The 19812-nt window shown below is 53.1% G+C and overlaps 1 protein-coding gene across 2 annotated transcripts in view; it reads left to right on the forward strand.

The window, feature by feature from the left end:
• Positions 1-4433: 4433 nt before the first annotated feature.
• Positions 4434-19812, forward strand: part of TMPRSS9 (transmembrane serine protease 9) — a 29624-nt gene continuing 14245 nt past the window's right edge. The window contains exons 1-8 of one of the 2 annotated variants that reach the window (XM_047095519.1): positions 4434-4575; positions 8356-8483; positions 11514-11581; positions 11691-11870; positions 12727-12764; positions 13860-13973; positions 16443-16614; positions 19023-19297. In XM_047095519.1, the coding sequence (XP_046951475.1) occupies positions 4434-4575; positions 8356-8483; positions 11514-11581; positions 11691-11870; positions 12727-12764; positions 13860-13973; positions 16443-16614; positions 19023-19297 (1117 nt within the window). The remainder of the gene's footprint in view (positions 4576-8355; positions 8484-11513; positions 11582-11690; positions 11871-12726; positions 12765-13859; positions 13974-16442; positions 16615-19022; positions 19298-19812) is intronic. The other variant, XM_047095520.1, reaches the window with a different exon arrangement.

Raw genomic sequence — 19812 nt, forward strand, 5'->3', positions numbered from 1 at the left:
TACAGTGCTTTTCCGATGCTTCCCCATGTTAACCAGTATCTGGGTTCATGGTGCTTCTGCATTTCACCTCTTTGTTCCAAATCCAACTTTAGTTTTCCTCATTCCATCCTTCAGTAGCGTTTTTCAGTGCTGGTGTGTTAGTGCTGAGCTTCACAGTCTTCCTGCAATTGTCTGCATTTGAGTCTCCTTTTTTTTTTAAGTTTATTTTTTTTAATTTTTTAATTTTTTTAACGTTTATTCATTTTTGAGACGGAGAGAGGGACAGAGCATGAACGGGGGAGGGTCAGAGAGAGGGAGACACAGAATCTGAAACAGGCTCCAGGCTCTGAGCTGTCAGCACAGAGCCCAACGTGGGGCTCGAACTCACAGACCGCGAGATCATGACCTGAGCTGAAGTCGGACGCTTAACGGACTGAGCCACCCAGGCGCCTCTTGAGTCTCCTTCTTGATCATGTGGGTTTAGGTATATGATTGTTGATGGACACCTATTTCCACCTAGCACTTTGAACATGTTATTCTCTCACCTCGGTTTCTTTTCTGTTGAGAAATCTGCTGCTCTTAACCAGCATTCCTTTGTAGGTGGCGTATCTCTACTTTCTAGTTACTCCTAGAACCTTCTCTTTGTTTTTATTCTGTGGATTTACTCTGAGCATCTGTTTTATCTGTCATGCTTGGCATTGTGCCTTTCAAGTCTGAGGATTCAGATCTTCCAGCAGTTCTGGAAAGTTCCCAGCTCATTTCTCTTCTAAGATGGCCTCTCCCATTTGTCTAATCTCTCCTTCTCAAACACCAGTGAAATATGCACCCTGCTTATCCCCATGCACACCTCAGATCACCCCTCCTCATATCTGTGGTAGGCAGAATTCTAAAAGGTTCCTAAGATTTCTGTCCCCCAGCACGAATGCCCTGTATAACCCCTTCCCCCGAGTGTGAACCCGCTGAATACAATGTCATGGCCACTGCCTTAAGTCACATTCGATGAACAAGGTGTCAGGATGTGGCTCCCATCGTCGCCTTACATTCTGTAAGACTCCACGGTAGTAGGGCGCGTGGGCGGCTCAGTCAGTTAAGTGTCCAATTCTTGGTTTCGGCTCAGGTCATGATCTGACAGTTCATGAGTTTGAGGCCCACATCAGGTTCTGCACTGACAGCATGGAGACTGCTTCGAATCCTCCCTATCCGTCTCTCTCTGCCCCTCCCCTGCTTGCTTTTTCTCTCTCTCTCTCAAAATAAATAAATACACTTAAGAAAAAAAAAAAAAGACCCCATCCTAGAACGCTGCAGTGAATTTCTCTCTCTGGCCTTGACAACGTGGCTACTGTGTTGTCAGGGGCCTGTGAGCTAACAGCAGCCCCAGGCCAACAGCCAGCAGGCCCCACAACTGCCAGGAAACAAATTCTGGCATATCGGGAGCTCAGAAGTGGATCCTTCCCCAGCTGAGCCTCCGGATGAGAATGCAGCCCAGCTAACAACACCTGACTCACGGCCTCTTGAGACCCAGAGCAGAGGACCCAGCTGAAAGCTGCCGGGATCCCAGCCACAGAAACCGCAAGAGAATAACTATGCGTTGTTCTAAGCTGCTATGTCGGCGGAAATGTGCTGAGCAGCTGCAACAACTGACACACCTTCTCTGCATCGGCCCTTCCTTTCCTACTCAGCTACGGGGCTTTACGCATTTTGTCCTGTGTGGAAATCTGTTCCTTCCGTGGGCACTTACTGAACTCATGCTCGCTTATCCCTCAGAACTCAGATAACACACCCCTCCCCCAGGGAAGCCCTTCCTGACGCCACCCCCCTCCCCCCCGGCCCCATCTAGATCAAAGCTCCTTTTCACACGGACTCAAAGCCCCATGGACACATCTTCATTTTCAAGCCTTAATTGTAGCTGTAATTTTAATTTATTTTGGGCCCTGCCACTCTGATTTAAGCTCTCTGAGCTCAGAGAATCCCATCTGCCTCATTTCAGGGCTGGGGACTCAGCACAGAGCACCCAGGCCTGGCCCGTCACAAATATCAGACAGACAGAAAGCTGAATGAATAGTGCTTCTATATTCGATGCTAAACAGCATCAGGCCCCTTCTGTGTCCTAATGACAGTGATGACAAGACAATTCGGAGAACACAGGAATCCTTAGAAAACCCACAGGCTTGGGGGGGTAGCAGGGGCAGCTGGGGCTGAATGAATATAGTGTGTGTGTTTGGTTGGGGGGGGCGGTGCGTGTCAATGAGCTCATACACTAAACTTGAGTTTCCAGCCCTAATCACAGAGGTGAATCTTGGTGTCTTTGTCCCTAAAACATTTCATCAAGTGATTCTTAGAGATCCCCTGGCTCCTCAGAAGGCAATTCGGCTCAAGTGTGAGAATAAAGGGGTAAGTGTTACACAGCCTCACTCCCCGCCACCCCCGCACATCTCCCCTTTCTCCTCAGCTCCAGATGGCGGCGGGGAGGCATGGAGTGGCCATTCCCGGCAGGGACACACTCCCTTGAGGATGGAGTATTCTGGCTGGGCCCCAGCATAGGGTTCCCGCCTTAACAATAAACATCCAGCACGGTCAGATCTGAATTTCAAGCGAACGACAAATACTTTTTTTTTTTTTTTTTTTTTTTAGCGTAAGTAGGTCCCAAATGTTGCATAAGGCGCGTTAGGGGCTGTGTCAATCGGGGTTCTCCAGAGAAACACAGCCAACGTGAAGGCTGGCGAGCCCGCGATCCGCAGGGCGGACTGGAGACCCAGGGCAGAGCTGATGCTGCAGCTCGAGTCCCCCAGGCCGCCGGGAGGCTGCATTCCTAGTCTCCGAAGGCCTTCAACTGATTGCATGTGGCCCACCCGCAAGAGGGAGGGTCACCTGCTCTACTCAACATTTACTCACTGCAAAGGTAGTTACGTCTAACCATTACCTCCACGGCAACTTCTAGCATAATGTCTGACCCGTCCACCGGGCGCCACAACCCGGCCAAGAGGACACGTAAAATTAGCCAGGCCAGCGACACACTCGTGCTGCGAAAGCAGGATCTGCTCATCTGAAATCCAAGCGCATCTGGGCGCCCGGTGTTTTCCCTGACACCCAGGCCTGCCGTTGGTGCCCACAGACCCCCCCCCCCCCCCCCAGAGCAGCCCTGTGCCCGCCCGGCGCAGAGAGGGAGCGGCTGCAGGCACGAGGAGGACCAAAGGCCCCCGGAGAGAAAGGCCGACCTACGGCCCGCACTCGGCCTACCTGACATGAGGAAGCAGGAGGCCGGCGCGGCCAGGCTGCAGCTACTCTCCTCGCCGCTTCCCGGGAGGAGACTGAGGAGACGCAGAAGCCACTCGTCACGGAGACAGCCTCGCAAGACAGCCTCGCGCGGCCTCAGCGGGGTTTCTCGCGAGACTACGATCGAGGCCGCATCGAGGGGGACTTCCGCTGGGCCTCTTGCGAGACCGCGAACAACGGGTGGCCTCGCGTGACCTCGGTTGGGTCTCTCGCGGGACTACGACCAAGTGGTGGCTTCGCAGGGCCTGCCTGGTCTCGGGTCTCTCGCGAGACCGGGAGGAAGGGGCGGGCTGGACGCGTGACCATGGGAGCGCATGGCTGCCTCTGGCTCTCTCGGAGCTGAGGCCCTAACGAGGATAAGTACCCCGCGTACTGTCAGCCGAGGGCGCGTCGAGGCCTGTCCCTCCGCCAGGGATGCTGGCGGCTGCGGACGCTCTCCTAGACCCCAGGGCCACGAAGGACGGCGCGGGCGCCCGACCTGGCGCTCGGCTAGGCTCCAGTTGGTTCGCTCTGCGTCCGCGTGTTCTGTGCCGCTAGGCGGAGCGGTGGCCTGGAGACTTACCCGTTCTGGTCCCAGAGCCTGGAATGTGTCGCGTCACATGGCAGAGGGGTCCTTGTCAAGGCCCCTGAGGCGGGGGTGACTCGGGGGGGGCCCGGGGGCCCGGCGTCCTCACGAGGTCCTCACGAGAGGGAGGCAGAGAGCCGGGCGGACCCCGCGCTGCTGACCGTGAGGATGAGGAGGGCCCCGCGGGCCCGGGATGCGGCGCCTCTGGAAGCTGGAAAAGTGGGGAGACGGGTCTCCCTGGGGCTCCGGGGGGAACCGGCCCTGCCCAGGCCTGGATGTTAGGACTTCTGAGGCCAGAACTGCTTAGTAATAAATCTGGGTTCCTCGGCGACACTAGGTTTGCGGTGATTTGTTAAACGGCGACCAGGAAGTCACGCATCCGTCTTGGCAGTGGACCCCAGGGACCCGGGGGAGCCCGCATGCACAGGCCCAGCCAGCGATCACGCTGTGCCGCCTTTTATGACTTTAAGACAGGCACCTAGGGCACTGTTGGAGGCTGCCACATCTGCACAAGTAAAACCGTTGCTTAGGGGAAGAGACGCATCCTCCAGCCCTGACCCTGTTTTTTCGCCCTTTCTTGCTGGCATCCAGGTCGCCTTCCCAGTGCGTAGGAGCCATGGAGCCCACCGCTGGTGACTTACAGCTTGTGCCTGGGACAGCAAAGGAAGTCCCAGCTCCCTACACCTCGTGCTGCCGCATGGCCCTCTGTGTTGTTGTGGCCACCAGCATCATCATGGTCACCCTGGGAGTCCTCATGGGTAAGTGGCTGTGGGCTTGCATGGGTTCACACACCGGGCAACTTGCACAAAGATGCTTAGAAGTGGCTCAGTCGTATCCACATTGTGATCCCGGAACCAAAGGGTTGAGCCTGCAAGTGTGGAATTGAAGGCAGGCCAAGAGCCTGAGGGCCTGGGGTGGCGGTCTGGGGTGGGTGGTGCGTGGGAGGGGGCCAGGCACTGCATAATCACGTTTCCCACTGACCAGGTTTTCCAAGGAAGTTTTTGCTGTGGGGTGAAAATGAAAACAGCAAAATGAACTCTTTTAAATTTAAGAAATTTAAAAAGTACCGAAAAGTATACAGTGTAAGGAATGAACAGTGGTTTATGTTCCTACAATCCAAAGTGGGCCCCATTTCCTATTTTCTTTCAGTAGATAGTCATATTATTTAGAGTTAACCATACAAAATTATGGTCTCTGTACAATGTGGGGCTGCAGTTGTGAAAAATAAACAGAGGAAGCTCTTTTTATATTTCAGTAGAATGATCTAGAGACGCCTACGTTTGGAAAAGTAGAGAGAGGTGCCGAATAGTAAGAAAGAACGTGTTTGCCTATGTGCGTAAATTGTTTTCTGGAAGGGAGTTTCAGAGCCTAACTGACCGGTTACCTCTGGGGAGGACACAGGAGGGAGATTTGTCACCAGATGCCCTTTGGTGGCTTTCGATTTTGAACCATGTGGACTCATTACGCCCGTTCACAGTGTTGTCTTTTTGCAAAGTATGAAACCACTCACCGCAGCTGACCACAGCCTGCACTGGTTTTCCATGTGCCACCTTTGTGGCAGCAGCGACCATGAGTGGTTCACAGTCCACAGGTTTCCACACACAGACGCGTTTCCACGGATAACGCCTAGTGCTGTTTTGGGGGAATCTGTATGTGTCAGCAGGGTCTGCAGACCCTGTGGGAGCTTGCCTTTTTCCTTCCACCATTTGTCCTGGATTCTCCCTAATGTTCGTGTTGGAGAGTTTAGATGGACATTCCCTGTGAGACCATGAGCTGTTTTCATCTGTCACCACCACAGACAGCGCTCAGTCCGGTGTTGCCTGCCTCAGTGCTACTGGGGCTGGTGGCCCTGAGCCCTGGGGGCTTCTTAGGGTTAAATCTGTTAACATTAGGGGTGCCTGGGTGGCCCAGTCGGTTAAGTGTCCTTCTCCTGATCTCAGCTCAAGTCGTGACCTCAGGGTCCTGAGTTCAAGCCCCACGTTGGGCTCCATGCTGGGCAGAAGCCTACTTAACCCCAACAGACAAAAAAAATTATTTAGAATTATGTAACATTTAAAAGTCAGTTCCTTTTCCCCACCAGTGATGTTTCATGGGCAGTTCACGGATACTGCACTGGACAGTGTGGATCTAGGACATTCTGTCATCACAGGAATTTCCGCTGGGCAGCGCTGCTCTGGAACAGGCTTATTCTGAGATGATAAGCTTCCTACAGTTTTATTTGGAGATGTGAAGGTCACCTTTTCATGAAAAAACATAACGATACAAAGGGGCAGTTTGAGGGAAAATGTTGCCATGTGGCAAAAGTGTAAGCTGGCAATGCTACGTGGGTTTCCTTGATTCTTATATATAATACAGATATGTTTATTATGCACTTTGTGCATATATTTGGAACATCTGGAATATATCTAGTGTGGAATATAGCCTGGCGTGTCTGACAGAGGCCCCCTAGTGGTTGTGGGAGTCAAATGCAGGAAAATTTGTGCCATGTGAGTGTGCGCGTATGTGTGTGTGATTGTATAGGTGTGAGCACATCAGTGTCCTCACACTGGGGAGAGGCAGGGGGTGGGGTTTCACACCTGCATTCCAGAAGCACATACATTTTGGGGAACAGCATAAATACAATCCCCATCAGGACCTCTGAAACTAAGGAAGGCTTTAAGAAGTTTTAGAATGTTTTCTTTAATTAAAATTCAAATGTGTCCCCTTCCCAGACAGCTCAAAGTGTTAGTTGGTAATGTTAGCCTTCAGGGAAGCTGGGGGTCGGGCCCCTGGGACCTCTGTACTATTTCTGCAGCTTCCTGTGTGTCTATCATTATTTCCGAGGGAAAACAGAAAGGCTTAGCTGGCATATAGAGTGTAGGCAACGTGGCCCACACTGAAGAACGTTCATTTCTCTTTATTTTTAGTTTCTCGAATGAGAAAAACCGTTGTTTTAGGAATTGGCTTACGATATATATATCCTGTGGTAATCATAAATACCGAAATATTTTTCTAGGTGAACATTCACTCACAATAAATAGAATTGGTACCCAGCAGTCACGGTTTATGTGGCTGCTACCTTCATGTTTTTATATTGCAGTTATGAGCATTTTTCACTGGTGTGTTATTTTGATCCATTAGTGGCAGAAACCCCCGTTTTCATGTTTTAGGTGGTTGCTGTTGTGTCCTTTTAAAACTTTGTGATGATTGTTACTCTTTGCTATTGTGTACTTTTTTTTTATATTTAAGATTTTATTTTTAAGTCGTCTATACCCGTGGGGCTCGAACTCAGAACCCCGAGATCAGGAGTTGTGTGCTGTACCCACTGAGCCAGCTAGGCACCCCTGCCACGTACTTTTTAAAATCGAAGTAGGGGCGCCTGGGTGGCTCAGTAGATTAAGCATCCGACTTCGGCTCAGGTCATGATCTCGCGGTTCACGAATTTGAGCCCCGCGTCGGGCTCTGTGCTGACAGCTCGGAGCCTGGAGCCTGCTTTGGATTCTGCGTCTCCCTCTCTCTGCCCCTCCCTCACTCACGCTCTCACGGTCTCTCTCTCAAAAATAAATAAACATTAAAAAAAATTTTTTAAATGGATAATTTTTTTTTTTTAATTTTTTTTTTTCAACGTTTATTTATTTTTGGGACAGAGAGAGACAGAGCATGAACGGGGGAGGGGCAGAGAGAGAGGGAGACACAGAATCGGAAACAGGCTCCAGGCTCCGAGCCATCAGCCCAGAGCCCGACGCGGGGCTCGAACTCACGGACTGCGAGATCGTGACCTGGCTGAAGTCGGACGCTTAACCGACTGCGCCACCCAGGCGCCCCTTAAATGGATAATTAAATAAAAGCAAAGTGGATTTTAGGGGCTACTGGTGGGTATACAGCGTAGTGGCGGGACAGCCTTGTGGTTTGTGCTGTGCTCACCGTGAGCGTGGCTGCCATCGGCCACCCCGACGTCACTGGCTGGACTCCTGGCACCGTGCCACCCTGTCCTCTGCACCCCTCTGCCCTCCCCCGCCCGCCCCTCTGGTACCCGTTGGTTTGTTCTCTGTATTGATGGGTCCGATTCTCTGTTATTAAGTGCTTTTGACGCCGTGTTTCCAACAGTCGCAAACCCCTGTTTTTTCAGAGGGTGGCATCATGGGGCTGTGGGCTGAGGGTCCTGGTGCCTCCCGGCTGTGGTCACGCCCCCGTGGCATTTGTTGGGAATTGCTCCTCCTGAGGCCATTTCTTGGTGAGGCCAGCTTCAGGCCCTGAGCCAGGTACACCTGGTGAGCCAGGGGTGAGCAGGAGCTAACCGTGTCCTCAGGAGACCTGGGGACGGCCGGTGCCTTCAGGCGGCTGCCTGTAGAGTCCGTCACCAAACCGAGACCTGTGTGAGAGACGAAGGGGGACACTGTTGGTGACCACTCAGGGCCCACCCCCCCGCCCTGGCAGTCGGCCCACCACCTGTTTGTCAGGGTGATGGCCCCTGGGTGGCTGGGGGCCTTTGAGGCTGACTTAACTGCACCCTGACCCCGAACTTGGGCTCTCTCACGGGGCCCTGGTCTTGTCCGCAGCCTCCCTCTCTACACAGGGTGTCGACGTGGAGCACACGGCGGAGCTGCAAGGGGTCCGCTACGCCCGCAGCTTGCAACACGAGGCCTCGGACTACTACCGCACCCTGACGCCCGCTCTGGAATGGCTGGTGAGGGCGGCCGTGGGTGGCGAGCAGAGCACAGCGGGGGAGAAGCCCAGGCAGGCTCTGAGGCAGGAAAGAGGGCGTGTGGGGCGGAGAGGTTGAGGCCATTGTGGCCAGCGCTGGTGGCCCCTGGAATACGGGGCAGTGCGGTATCGGTGGGGACTGACCCCTGCTGGCTCGTAGGCACTTTTAAAAGGTTAAAAGTTGTATTCCAGGGTCGCCCGGGTGGCTCAGTCGGTTAGGCGTCCGACTTCAGCTCAGGTCATGATCTCCCACTTCACGGGTTCGAGCCCCACATCGGGCTCTGTGCTGACGTCTCAGAGCCTGGAGCCTGCTTCGGATTCTGTGTCTCCCTCTCTCTCTGCCCCTCCCCCACTCATGCTCTGCTCCCCTCTCTCTCTCTCAAAAATAAAAATAAACCTTGAAAAAAAAAAAGTTGTATTCCAGTGGAGAGACCAGAGCCTCACACACAACTGGTGGGAACCTGAAAGAGGGCAGCCACTGTGGAAACAGGCAGGCAGTTGGTCAGAAGGGTAAACGTAATTTCCACATGATCTAGCGATTCTGTTCGTAGGTGTCCACCCAAGAGAGATGAAAGTTCATGTCCTCACAGAAAACCTGCACACCCAGTGCTCACGGCGGCATGACTCACAAGAGCCAAAAAGTGGAAACACCCAAATGCCCATCGATGGGTAAATGGATAAACACGAGGAGGCCCGCGTGCACACGGGCACGTTACTCGGCCAGGAGCAGGAGCAAGGCACCCACCCCCGCCGCCCCGGGACGGACCCCGAACACGCGACGCTCAGGGAGGGACCCAGACACGAGAGGCCACACGGGGTATGAGTCCGCGTGTGTGAAATGTCCAGAACAGGCTCATCCACAGACGGAAGGGGGCTCATGGGGGCTGGGGAGAGGTGGGGCGTGAGTGCTAGGGGAGATGGGGTTGCTTTGGGACTGATGGAATATTCAAAAATTGGTTGTGGTGATGGCTGCACAACTCTGTGAATGCACTAAAACCCATCCAGTTGTCCACTTTTAAAGGGTAAGTTTAGGTAGGTGAATTATATCTCAATTAAAGAAAATGTTTTAAATTTCATCGTAAGAGAGCAGAAGGGTCACTAGGTAAGAATTCACGTTTTGAGACGAGCAATCTGCCTGTGGCCTGGAGGCTGTATGATAAGACATGGGAAAGCAGGGGGGCAGTTACAAGGCACCGCCATCCAGACCAGGGATCAACACACTTTTCCTCTAACCGAGACAGGCAAGATCTTTGGCTTTTTGGGGCCCAGACACTCTCTGGCCCAGCTACTCAATTTGGCCTGAGGCAGCTCAAGAGGTGCCACAGGGGACAGGTGAATTAATGGATGTGGCTGTGTGCCGATAAAGCTTTGTTTATGGACACCGAAATAAACATTTCGTATAATCTTCACGTACCATGAAATATTTTCCTTTTGACTTTCTCCAACCATTTAAAACTGTAAAAACTATTTTTAGTTTGTGTACTGTATAAAAACAGGTAACGAATTTGGCCCATGGGTGTCAGCTTGCTGATTTAAGCCCTTGCCCTAAAGCTCTGTCCAGAAGTACAACACGAAGCTTAGCCACTGTGTTAAGGAAAAGGAAACAGGTAGGCTTAATTTTAATATATTTTACTTAACCCACAGTATCCACAATATTATCATTTGATGTCATCGGCATAGATAAAGTGGGTATTAATGAGACTTTTCACCTCTTTTTGTGTTGAGTCTTCAAAACCCGGGTGTGTTTTACACTCACATCTCAATGCATTTGCTAAATTGTCACCAGGAATACTTAATCCGTGTGTAGATTCCATAAATGTACATGCGTAAGTTGCCCCAAGTATTCTTAAGAGTTTTCTGGTAACTGTGCAGAGTATCTGTTTTTAAATCTAAGTGTGAGTTAACTAAAATGTAAAAACCAGTCCCCCTGTGGCACCAGCCGTGCCATGTGTCAAATATGCTCCGTCATCACGTGTGACCCGTGGCCGCCACGTGGGGCAGGGCGGGTAAAGAACATTTCCCAGATTTGTGTGCCGTTCTGTGGGCCAGTGCAGGTCTGAATGTGGGTGAGGGGGACATAGGCTCGGAGAGTGGGCAGAAGAGAAGCAGGTCAGAGGGAGTTTTGGGCGGGAGACCTGTGTATCGTGTGCTTTGGCGCGGTGAGCGTCAGGTTCAGCAGCCAAGCCGGGACACTGACTGTGAACAGGGATGCTATTAGTGACTCCACTGAGAGCAGGTAAACGGAGACATCTGGTAGCCCTAGGTATAGGTCACATAATGTGCCGGGGGGACTCTCCGGACCCCCGACCTTGGTGCTGCTGGGGACAGCATCTGGAGTAACACCTATCCCGGTGCCCAGGATGAGGGCCCTTCAGTGCTAAACCGGAGACTGTGGATAGTGGTCGCTCGAACAGCACACGAAGGACAAGCAAGTTCCTAATGGCGTCTGGTTGCCCAAAGCAGAGTTTATTTTCATATAAAAATTCATGTCAAATGTAATTAACCATTTTTAAAGTAAACACTTCAGGGGTGTTTAGTATATTCACAAAATTGTGCAGCCGTCACCTCTGTCTAGTTCCGGGATGTTCCACCAACCCCAAAAGCAGCCCCATCCCCATTAGCTGTCACTCCGCAGCCTCCTGCACCCATGAAGCCCTTTCTTGTCTGTGGATGTGCCTGTTGTGGACGTTTCACACACGGGAACCACACTCTCGTGTCTGGTTCCCGCTCTGAGCGTTGTGTGTCCAGGGTCTGTCCCACAGGCAGCTCGTGTCCGTGCCTCGCTCCCGTCCGTGTGGATGGGCCACGTTCTATCCATCCATCTGCTGATGGGGCAGTACTTTCATCCAAATAACTGCCAAGTTTCCCTGTCCCGCACACGGCTCTGTGACTGCCGGGTGCACTGAGTGTAAGAGGAGGCGCGTTTCCGTGCCCTCTCCCAACTCCGCGGGTCCCTGCGGGACGGCCGCCCAGCCTGTGGCCTTAGCGCGTGCTGCTGTGGTTTCTGTTGCAGTTTGTGAGCAGCTTTCGGGAGACCGAGTTGGAGGCCAGCTGTGTGGGCTGCACCGTGCTAAGTTACAGGTGGGTCAGGGCCTCCTTTCAGGCGAAGGAACCCCGGTGGACACCCAAGAGGTTCCAGAAGATTCCAGCAGGAGCCCTCCCTCCCCAAAGGCTTCTCTCCTCCCTGCAGGGATGGGAATTCCAGCGTCTTCGTGCATTTCCGGCTGCACTTCCTGCTGCAAGCCTCGCAGTCACTGAGTCTGGGCCTAGAGGAGGAGCTGTTGCGGCAGGGACTCCGAGCGAGGCTGCAGGGGCACGGTATCCCCCTGGCTGCCCACGGCACCATTGTGTCCGCCCAGCTCACAGGCAAGTAGGCTATAGACCCTGAAAGACACCAGGGGGAGGCTGTGGGGGAGGTGGCAGCTGAACGTTGCATTAAACTTTAGGTTTCAACAGCCGCTCCCTCCCTTGAAAAGATAACACAGGCACATTGCTTTACCCTCACTAGTAGAGACCAGGTGACAGCAACCTGCAAATGGCCGGAGTGTAAATATTTTCATCCCTGCAGCCCTTTGGGTCTCGGTCGAGGTCACTCAACTCTGCTATTGTCACGTGAGAGTTAAAGACAATACATAAATGGGCACTGTTGTGTATCAATAAAACTTTAACGCATAATCAAATGGTAGGCCGCATTTGGCCTGCAGCCATTGTTTGCCAATCCTGGTATAGAAATAAGAGTAAATGCTGTGCTCTAAGATCTGATGGTGCAGATTCCGTATCATGAACCAAAAACTTCACACAAGGTCGGATAGTGCAGTTCATCGTGATTTGAGAACCAGACATGAGTTCGTTCAGTCTGTCGTCAGGTTAAAGACTGCTTGCCTTGACCTTGTCCTACTGGACATTTATGCCCTTTGCCCACCAATGCTGACATGCTGGTTGAGTCTTAGTAACCTCGGCGTCAGTGTGACTTGAACTCTCCTCGGTCTTGTGCCTGCACAGTCCATATGGTGGCCACTAGGCCTGTGTGGCCCTTGAGTGCTTGTCATGCAGCCAGTGAGACCAAGCAACAGAATGATTCGTTGGGTTTCATCTTAACTGATTTAAGTTAGAATTTAAGTGGCTCCCATGATAGACCGTGCAGCTGCCTTGCAATCCGATGTTTTCAAAAAACTACAGAACTCACTGGATGAGCTTACGTGTCTTGTCCATTTCACCGCAGGAAGCCAGAAAGCGCCATGGACAGAAAGAGATTTAAAATCAGGTATGTCTTCCCCTCTCCCACGGAGCTCCCTGCCCTCTGCAGTTTCCAGAGAGTCACCTGGAGAGGTTCCCCAAGACTTCAGACACAGAGGGCTCCCTCCAATGCAGTGCAGGCTAGTTCTGCACACCAGCCTCCTCTGGGGGCCAGGAGGCACGGACTTACAGTCCTGTGTGGGCAAGAGATGGAAAGATGAGACGCTGAAGCACACGTGGCCAAATACGAGTAAGAGAAAACATTACTGGTGGGTTTTTTTGGAAAAGTGGTAGGGATCTGCTGTTAAAAGACAAAACACAAACAGTTTGGGAAAAAAGAAAAAAGAATGAGTACCACATGGAGTCCTCAAGTAGGGGCGATCCTGGCCCCAAGGGATGCTGGGTGGTATCCAGGGACATCTGGTAGTAAGGAGCGGGGCTCCTGGCCTGGAGGGGGTGGGGCCAGGAGTGCTGTTCAGCCCCCGCAGTGCCCAGGATGCCCTCGCAGAGAACGGTTGGGCCCCACGTGTGCGCCGAACACTTAAAATGGTTAACATGGTAAACTTCACGTTCTGTATATTTTACTACAACTTGAAAAGTTCGATTTCTTTTTTTAAATACTTTCGTTAATGTTTTATTTATTTTTGAGAGAGAAAACGACAAAGTGTGAGCAGGGGAGGGGCAAAGAAAGAGAGAGACACAGAATCAGAAGCAGGCTCCAGGCTGAGCTGTCAGTACAGAGCCCGACCTGGGGCTTAAACCCACCAACCGTGAGATCATGACCTGAGCCAAAGTCTAATGCTTAACCGACTGAGCCACCCAGGTGCCCCGAAAAGTTCAGTTTCACCTGTGTCTTAACTTAAAAATATGTGGGCGCTCAAAAATGTGGAAGCACACATGGTCTGCCTATACTTCTGTTACATTGTCCCGGCCTGTGTGCTGACTGACATTCTCGTGTTGTGTCTCCGTACTGGTTCTGAGAAAATTACTTCAGAAACATTTAGGGCCAAGGAAGCAAAAAAGAGGTTTTCCATGCCCTGAAGGCTCTGAGTAGCGAGCGGAATCTTGCTGCAGCCGGGAGGTACAGAGCGGGGTCAGGAGCTTGGTTCTTCTCTGCCCACAGGTCACTGCCCAGGGAACACCTTTTCCTGCCGCAACGGCCAGTGTGTGACCAAAGTGAACCCGGAGTGTGACGACAGAGTGGACTGCCCCGACGGATCTGATGAGGCCCACTGTGGTCAGTCCCCTGTCTGGCTGGTATCTGGGCCATGTCCCCTCTCCACGGTCAGCTGCTGGCTCTGCTGTCTGGCCCGCTGCACACATTATACACGCCACCTGGGCTTGGCATCGCTGGAGCTGGGCAGAGGAAGGGAGGGGACGCCTGTGAGATGGGTCCCTGCCGAAGCGTGATAAGCCTCGAGTGCCAGGAACTGGCGCTCTGTCCTATATGCAGTGGGATTCGAGCAAGGGAATCTCACGGTGGAAGTGCCGTAAGAGGAGCCAACGTTTTCTAGCGATGTTAGCCCATGCGACAGGGTAAGAGCAGCAGTTGAAGTGTGGAAAGGAAGAGGCAAAACCATCATAATTCACAGTGGATGTGATCGACTATATAAATGAGTCAATAAATTGACTAGCCCGGGATTAGAAAATGAGAAAGTTTGACATGGAGGGGAGAGTACGAGAAACATAAACACATACAAAAGCTATTCCTTTGCTTTATGCAACTAACAACGGGTTAGAAGATAAAATGCAAAAAATCCCGCATGTGATCAGAAGCAACAAAAAATGAGCATGTCAAGCCTGTAAAGTTCTATAAAATTATAGAACCTCACTGGACGTAAAAGTGGACCAAATAAGCTGAAACATGGCATCCCGTGAAAAGATGGATGTATAAGAACTTTGAAACTTGCAAAGTCTACGGTGGAGGAAACATTGGTGGCGTGTGGCACCTGGACCTGGATGATCTGTGGAGGCCAATTGAAATTGGCGGCTGTGACCCCCCCCCACCTCGGGGTCCGTGACTCACCAAAAGTGACTCGCAGAACTCAGAAAGGTGTCCTCCTATGCAAGGTTACAGCTTCTCCCAGTGAAAAGGTCATGAAAGGAAGAGGTGCACTGGGCACAGAGTGGGCGAGACCGGTGGTGGGCAGGCTCCCCACTGCCCAGTGCGGTCACGGGACGGTGCTGGACTGAAAGTCGCAGCAGCAGCAGCACGTGAACACATACAAAGTGTTTCCAGCCAGGGAAACTCGCTGAGGCTTGGTGTCCCGGGTCACACAGGCAGGTAGCACCGGCACAGCTCACTTTAGGTGTGAGAGTCCCAGGGCTGCTGAAACAAGGTGGCCTGGACAACAGGGACGGTCCCTGTCACAATCTGGAGGCTGGAAGCCGAGGTCAAGGTAGCAGGAGGTTTGGTTTCTTCTGAGCTGGTGATGGAGAATCTGTTTCATGGTTCTCTCCTGGCTTCTGGGGCTTGATGGATGTCTGGCATTTCTTGGCTTATGGAAGTGTCACCAGATCTCTGCCATCACGTCCACATGGCATTCTCCCTGTGTGCGTGCCTTTGTCCAAATTTCCCCCTTTTTTTTTAAATTTTTTTTCAACGTTTTTTATTTATTTTTGGGACAGAGAGAGACAGAGCATGAACGGGGGAGGGGCAGAGAGAGAGGGAGACACAGAATCGGAAACAGGCTCCAGGCTCTGAGCCATCAGCCCAGAGCCCGACGCGGGGCTCGAACTCACGGACCGCGAGATCGTGACCTGGCTGAAGTCGGATGCTTAACCGACTGCGCCACCCGGGCACCCCAAATTTCCCCTTTTTAAGAAGACACCAGTCATTGGATTCAGGACCCTCACTAATGACTTCATCTTAATTTGATCATCTCTGAAGACCCTATTTCCAAATAAATCACACTCACAAGTACTGGGGGTTAAAACTTCATCTTTTCGGGGGACACAACTCAGCCCAAAAAACTGAGTTTCCAGCCCCTCAAGAGGTCAAGGTGATACCACGTGGCCCAAAGTCACCATGAACTTTCTGGGTGACCCAAGTCCCCAGGCAGGTCAAGGTCAAGCTGCTCTCAAACAACAGTCCAAGAGCTTAGAGGTTTCCTCCCAGGAAGTGGCCAAGGGCAACAGTACTTTCTCTGAGATGTGCAGTGTTTGGACAGCTCTTCTCAGTTCAGTGTTTGCTGCATGACAACATGAGCTGAAGTGGAGACGCAGAGGGAGGGGGCCGTGTGGGGAAGAAAAGGAAGAAAGTGCCCTCTGGGTAGCTAGAGACATGAGGAAGCAAGGGGTCGACCCTTTGCTTTATGAGTCGGCACACCCACGAATCAAGTCGAAAGTGTGGAGTTCCACCTGGATCTCGCCCTTGGCCATGAGCTCCGTGACAGGTGTAATGTGGAGAAGTGAAGGTTGCTTGAAGGCCACCTGTGCCTGAGGCAGAGAAAGGGTCCCGGCAGAGACATTCTCTGCCACTGCCTGGTGCACGCAGCCTTGGGTGTTTGGCCTGTTGGGCAGCTGGAGGTGGGGCACACGAGGGCTAGGGGGACCCCAAAGGAGTCGGCAAAGACAAGTGCAAGGGACCTAGAGCATGTCTTTGAACGAGAGGGTGGCAGGGATGAGCGGTTCTGCACAAACATGGTGGGAACATAGTCACGGCCCTGCCTTCTGAGGGCCCTGGTTGGTGACCTCTGTCTTGCAGACTGTGGTCTACAGCCCGGCTGGAAGACAGCCGGCCGGATCGTGGGTGGCGTGGAAGCGTCCCCGGGAGAGTTCCCGTGGCAAGTCAGCCTTCGAGAAAACAAGGAACACTTCTGTGGGGCTGCTGTCATCGGGGCCAGGTGGCTGGTGTCCGCGGCCCACTGCTTCAACGGGTGAGCCCTGCACCCTTGGTCCTGCCTTCTGTCCCACTCCCGGAGCACCGCCTTTCCTGGGGTCCTTAGAGCCCCGTGGAGCTCTCTTGTCCCTCCCCTCCCTTCTTTTTCTTTTCTGTTGTTGAATCTGAATGTGTTCTTGTTTTTTAAGTTGTGGTAAAATATACACTACATAAATTTACCACCTTAACCATCACAATTCAGTAGCATTGCTGTTCACACTGCTGTCCAGCTGCCCCCACCACTCATCTCCAGAACTTTCCATGTCCCCAAGCTGAGACTCTGTCCCCATGAAGCACTCACTCCCTGTCCCTGCCCCTCCCCTGGCTCCCACCATCTGCTCTCTGTCTCTGTGGACGGGACTCCTCTGGGGACCCCCTGTGAGTGGGGTCATGCAGGACGTGTCCTTCTGTGTCTGGCTTCTGTCACTGTGCATGATATCCTCTGGGTCCGTCCACGTGGTGGCAGGCAGCAGGACGTCCTTCCTTCCTGAGGCCGGGTCACATTCCGGAGTGTGGACGGACCACACTGTGTTTGTCCTTCATCCATGGAGGGACACTCGAGTGCTTTCATCAGCTCTTGGTGGTTGTGAACTGGGACCTGTTTCCAGTGCCTCTATGGGTATAGACACGCGAGTGGGATTGCTGGGTCATCTGGTAATTCTGTGTTTAAACTTTTTGAGGAACCACCGTATGGTTATCCCCGGGGGCCTCACCATTTTCCATCCCCGCCGGCCACGCAGAAGGCTCCGGTGTCTCCACGTGCTCCCCAGCACTTGTCGTCATCTGCCGTTTTGATCTGAGCCACCGCGGCAGCTGTCGCGTGCTGCCTGACTGTGCTTGTGGCCCACTTGTATGTCTTCTTTAGAGAAATGTGTTTGAACTCTTTGCCTGTTGTTGAACCAGGTCGTTGCTTGTTGTTGAGGATGGTCAGAATCTTTAACAAACCAGAGTGGCCAGGCAGAATGGAGCTGGTCAAAAGTGGGAGAAGGTTCTAGAAGCCTCTGTGCCAGGCATTGCTGTTTGGTTGCTGCAGTCTTTGGAGACCTGAGGGAGAGGGCAGGGCAGTCTGGACAGATGGTCCAGTACTTTACAGCCCTTGGCTTGCCGCCGGGCCCCGCGTGCAGCCTGCTGTCTGCCTCAGCTGCCAGCCTGGGGACGGATGCCAGAACCAGTCACAGCTCAGGACAGTAGGTGGCAATTTTTCCATTCAGTTTTGTTCTCCCATATTTTATTACAGCAGTAGTTAAGCAGATAGAAAAGACGAAAAAAACGGCACGGCAGACATTTGTGTGCTCTTAGCCGATTTTAGCACGCGTTGGCATTTTCCCGTATTAGCCATCGCTCCTGCTGTGCCTTTACCTACACACACGCGGCTCTGCGTCTTTTCGTGCCAAACCATTTGATATTCTCCCCTCTGACCGTGATGCGTCCCCCTGACTCTGCTGCACGTGTCTGTACAAACAAGGAACACTGTCGCCCGCGCCCACAGTATCGTGACCCACCGCCACACGCTGGCATCCGGCGCCCTGTCCACATCCGATCTCCCCGCTTGTCCCAAGGGTCCATTAGAGCTGCCTTTGTGTTTTCTTTCTTATTCTGGTAACATGGTAAAACTTCCTTCTGGTAAAACTTATTTAAGGCAGTAAGAGTTTTGATCTTGAACTTAGCAGAATGATTCCGCAAAGGTACGGAGAGAGGGTGGGGGAGGGGAGGGAGGGCTTTGGGAGACAGAACTGGGCCTTGTCCCCTGCTTCTGCTGGGAAGCGTGGTGTTCCGTCCGTTGACCCTGTACGGGGCCCACGAGGAACATCCACTACAAGGCCAGGAGTAGGGTGAGGAGAACGAGGCACTTTTGGTGATTGGGGGGGGGGGGGCAAAGTGTCAGGTGTTGCCCAGAACAGTCATTATGACAAGTAATATTTTCATGTCATGTTGCAAAAAAATAAAAACGCAAAAAACAAAATCCACAATGAACAGAATGTCCAGTTGGGAAATTCAGACCAGATCTGACCGGCCGGGGCTCTGGCTTCGAAGGCTGGGCGGTGAGTGGGGCTGGGGCAGCCGGATCCTGTGTTTATGTAAAATGTCCGCACTTTGTTTGTCGTGGGTTCGCATTCATTTGGACGTTCTGTGGTATGGCGCGAAGACACGGTTTATCCCAAGGCCTGTGGGCTTTGGCCCCCACCCCAACACTCCGCACCCAGATCTGTCTTTGTTTCAGATGTTGAAAATTGGCGTGGAATGGGTTCGTGTGCATCCATTTCCATTTTCGACAAAGTCGCGTGATGACTGAGTTTCGGGGCGCACCCTAATCACGCCCGCTCCCAGGGCGGGTGCCTCCCTCGCCGCCCCTGCTGCCCGTCTGTGCTGGGTGGGCCCTGGAGCTGTGGCTTCTGTGCCCCGCAGATTCCAAGACCCGGCGGAGTGGGTGGCCTACGCAGGCACGACCCACCTCAGTGGCGCAGAGGCCAGCACAGTGCGGGTGCGCGTGGCCCGCATCACCCCGCACCCCCTGTACAACCCGGACACGGCCGACTTCGACGTGGCGGTGCTGGAGCTGGACGGCCCGCTGGCCTTCGGCAGGCACGTCCAGCCCGTGTGCCTGCCTGCCGCCACGCACGTCTTCCCGCCGCGGAGGAAGTGCCTCATCTCCGGCTGGGGCTACCTCAAGGAGGACTTCCGTAAGTCGCTCCGCCCCTGCCTCCTCCCGTGGCCGGGGGTCCTGGCGCTCCGCGCCTGCGGTGCCTGCCGCCCCAGAGGGTACTCTGGGCAGTTCTGTGCCATTTGCGAATGTGCCCTGCTGTGTCAGCCCAGGCCAGAAACCGGCGTCCTTTCCGTGGCGTATTCACTGCCACGTTTTGTGCGTTTTTGTGCTCTTGGTGGGTGATTGCTAAAATGGCCCCTGGTGCAGAGTGGCAGCTGGCGTCTCTAGGTGCAGACAGGCCGGGGTGTCTAGTAAGCTGCTTTCCGCGGTGGGTTCCAGAGCGTAAACTGAGCGAAGTGCGCGTGCTCAGAGGCACACACACCGTAAGTTATGAACCTTGAGAGCAGAGGCTCCTAGGAACCTGCCCTCTGCCCCCCACAAGCCACGCTACAGAAGCGATAAGTCAGGGTTTGTGGCGACTTTACAGAACAGAACTGTCTCGGAGGAGGGGTGAGAATCCACTGTAATCTGACAGAAGGTGCTGGAAGGAAA

This window comes from Lynx rufus, unplaced genomic scaffold (genome assembly GCF_022079265.1).
Source record: "Lynx rufus isolate CCGP_SWC_20201006 ecotype Redwood Valley unplaced genomic scaffold, mLynRuf1.p SCAF_4, whole genome shotgun sequence".
Lineage (NCBI taxonomy): Eukaryota > Metazoa > Chordata > Mammalia > Carnivora > Felidae > Lynx > Lynx rufus.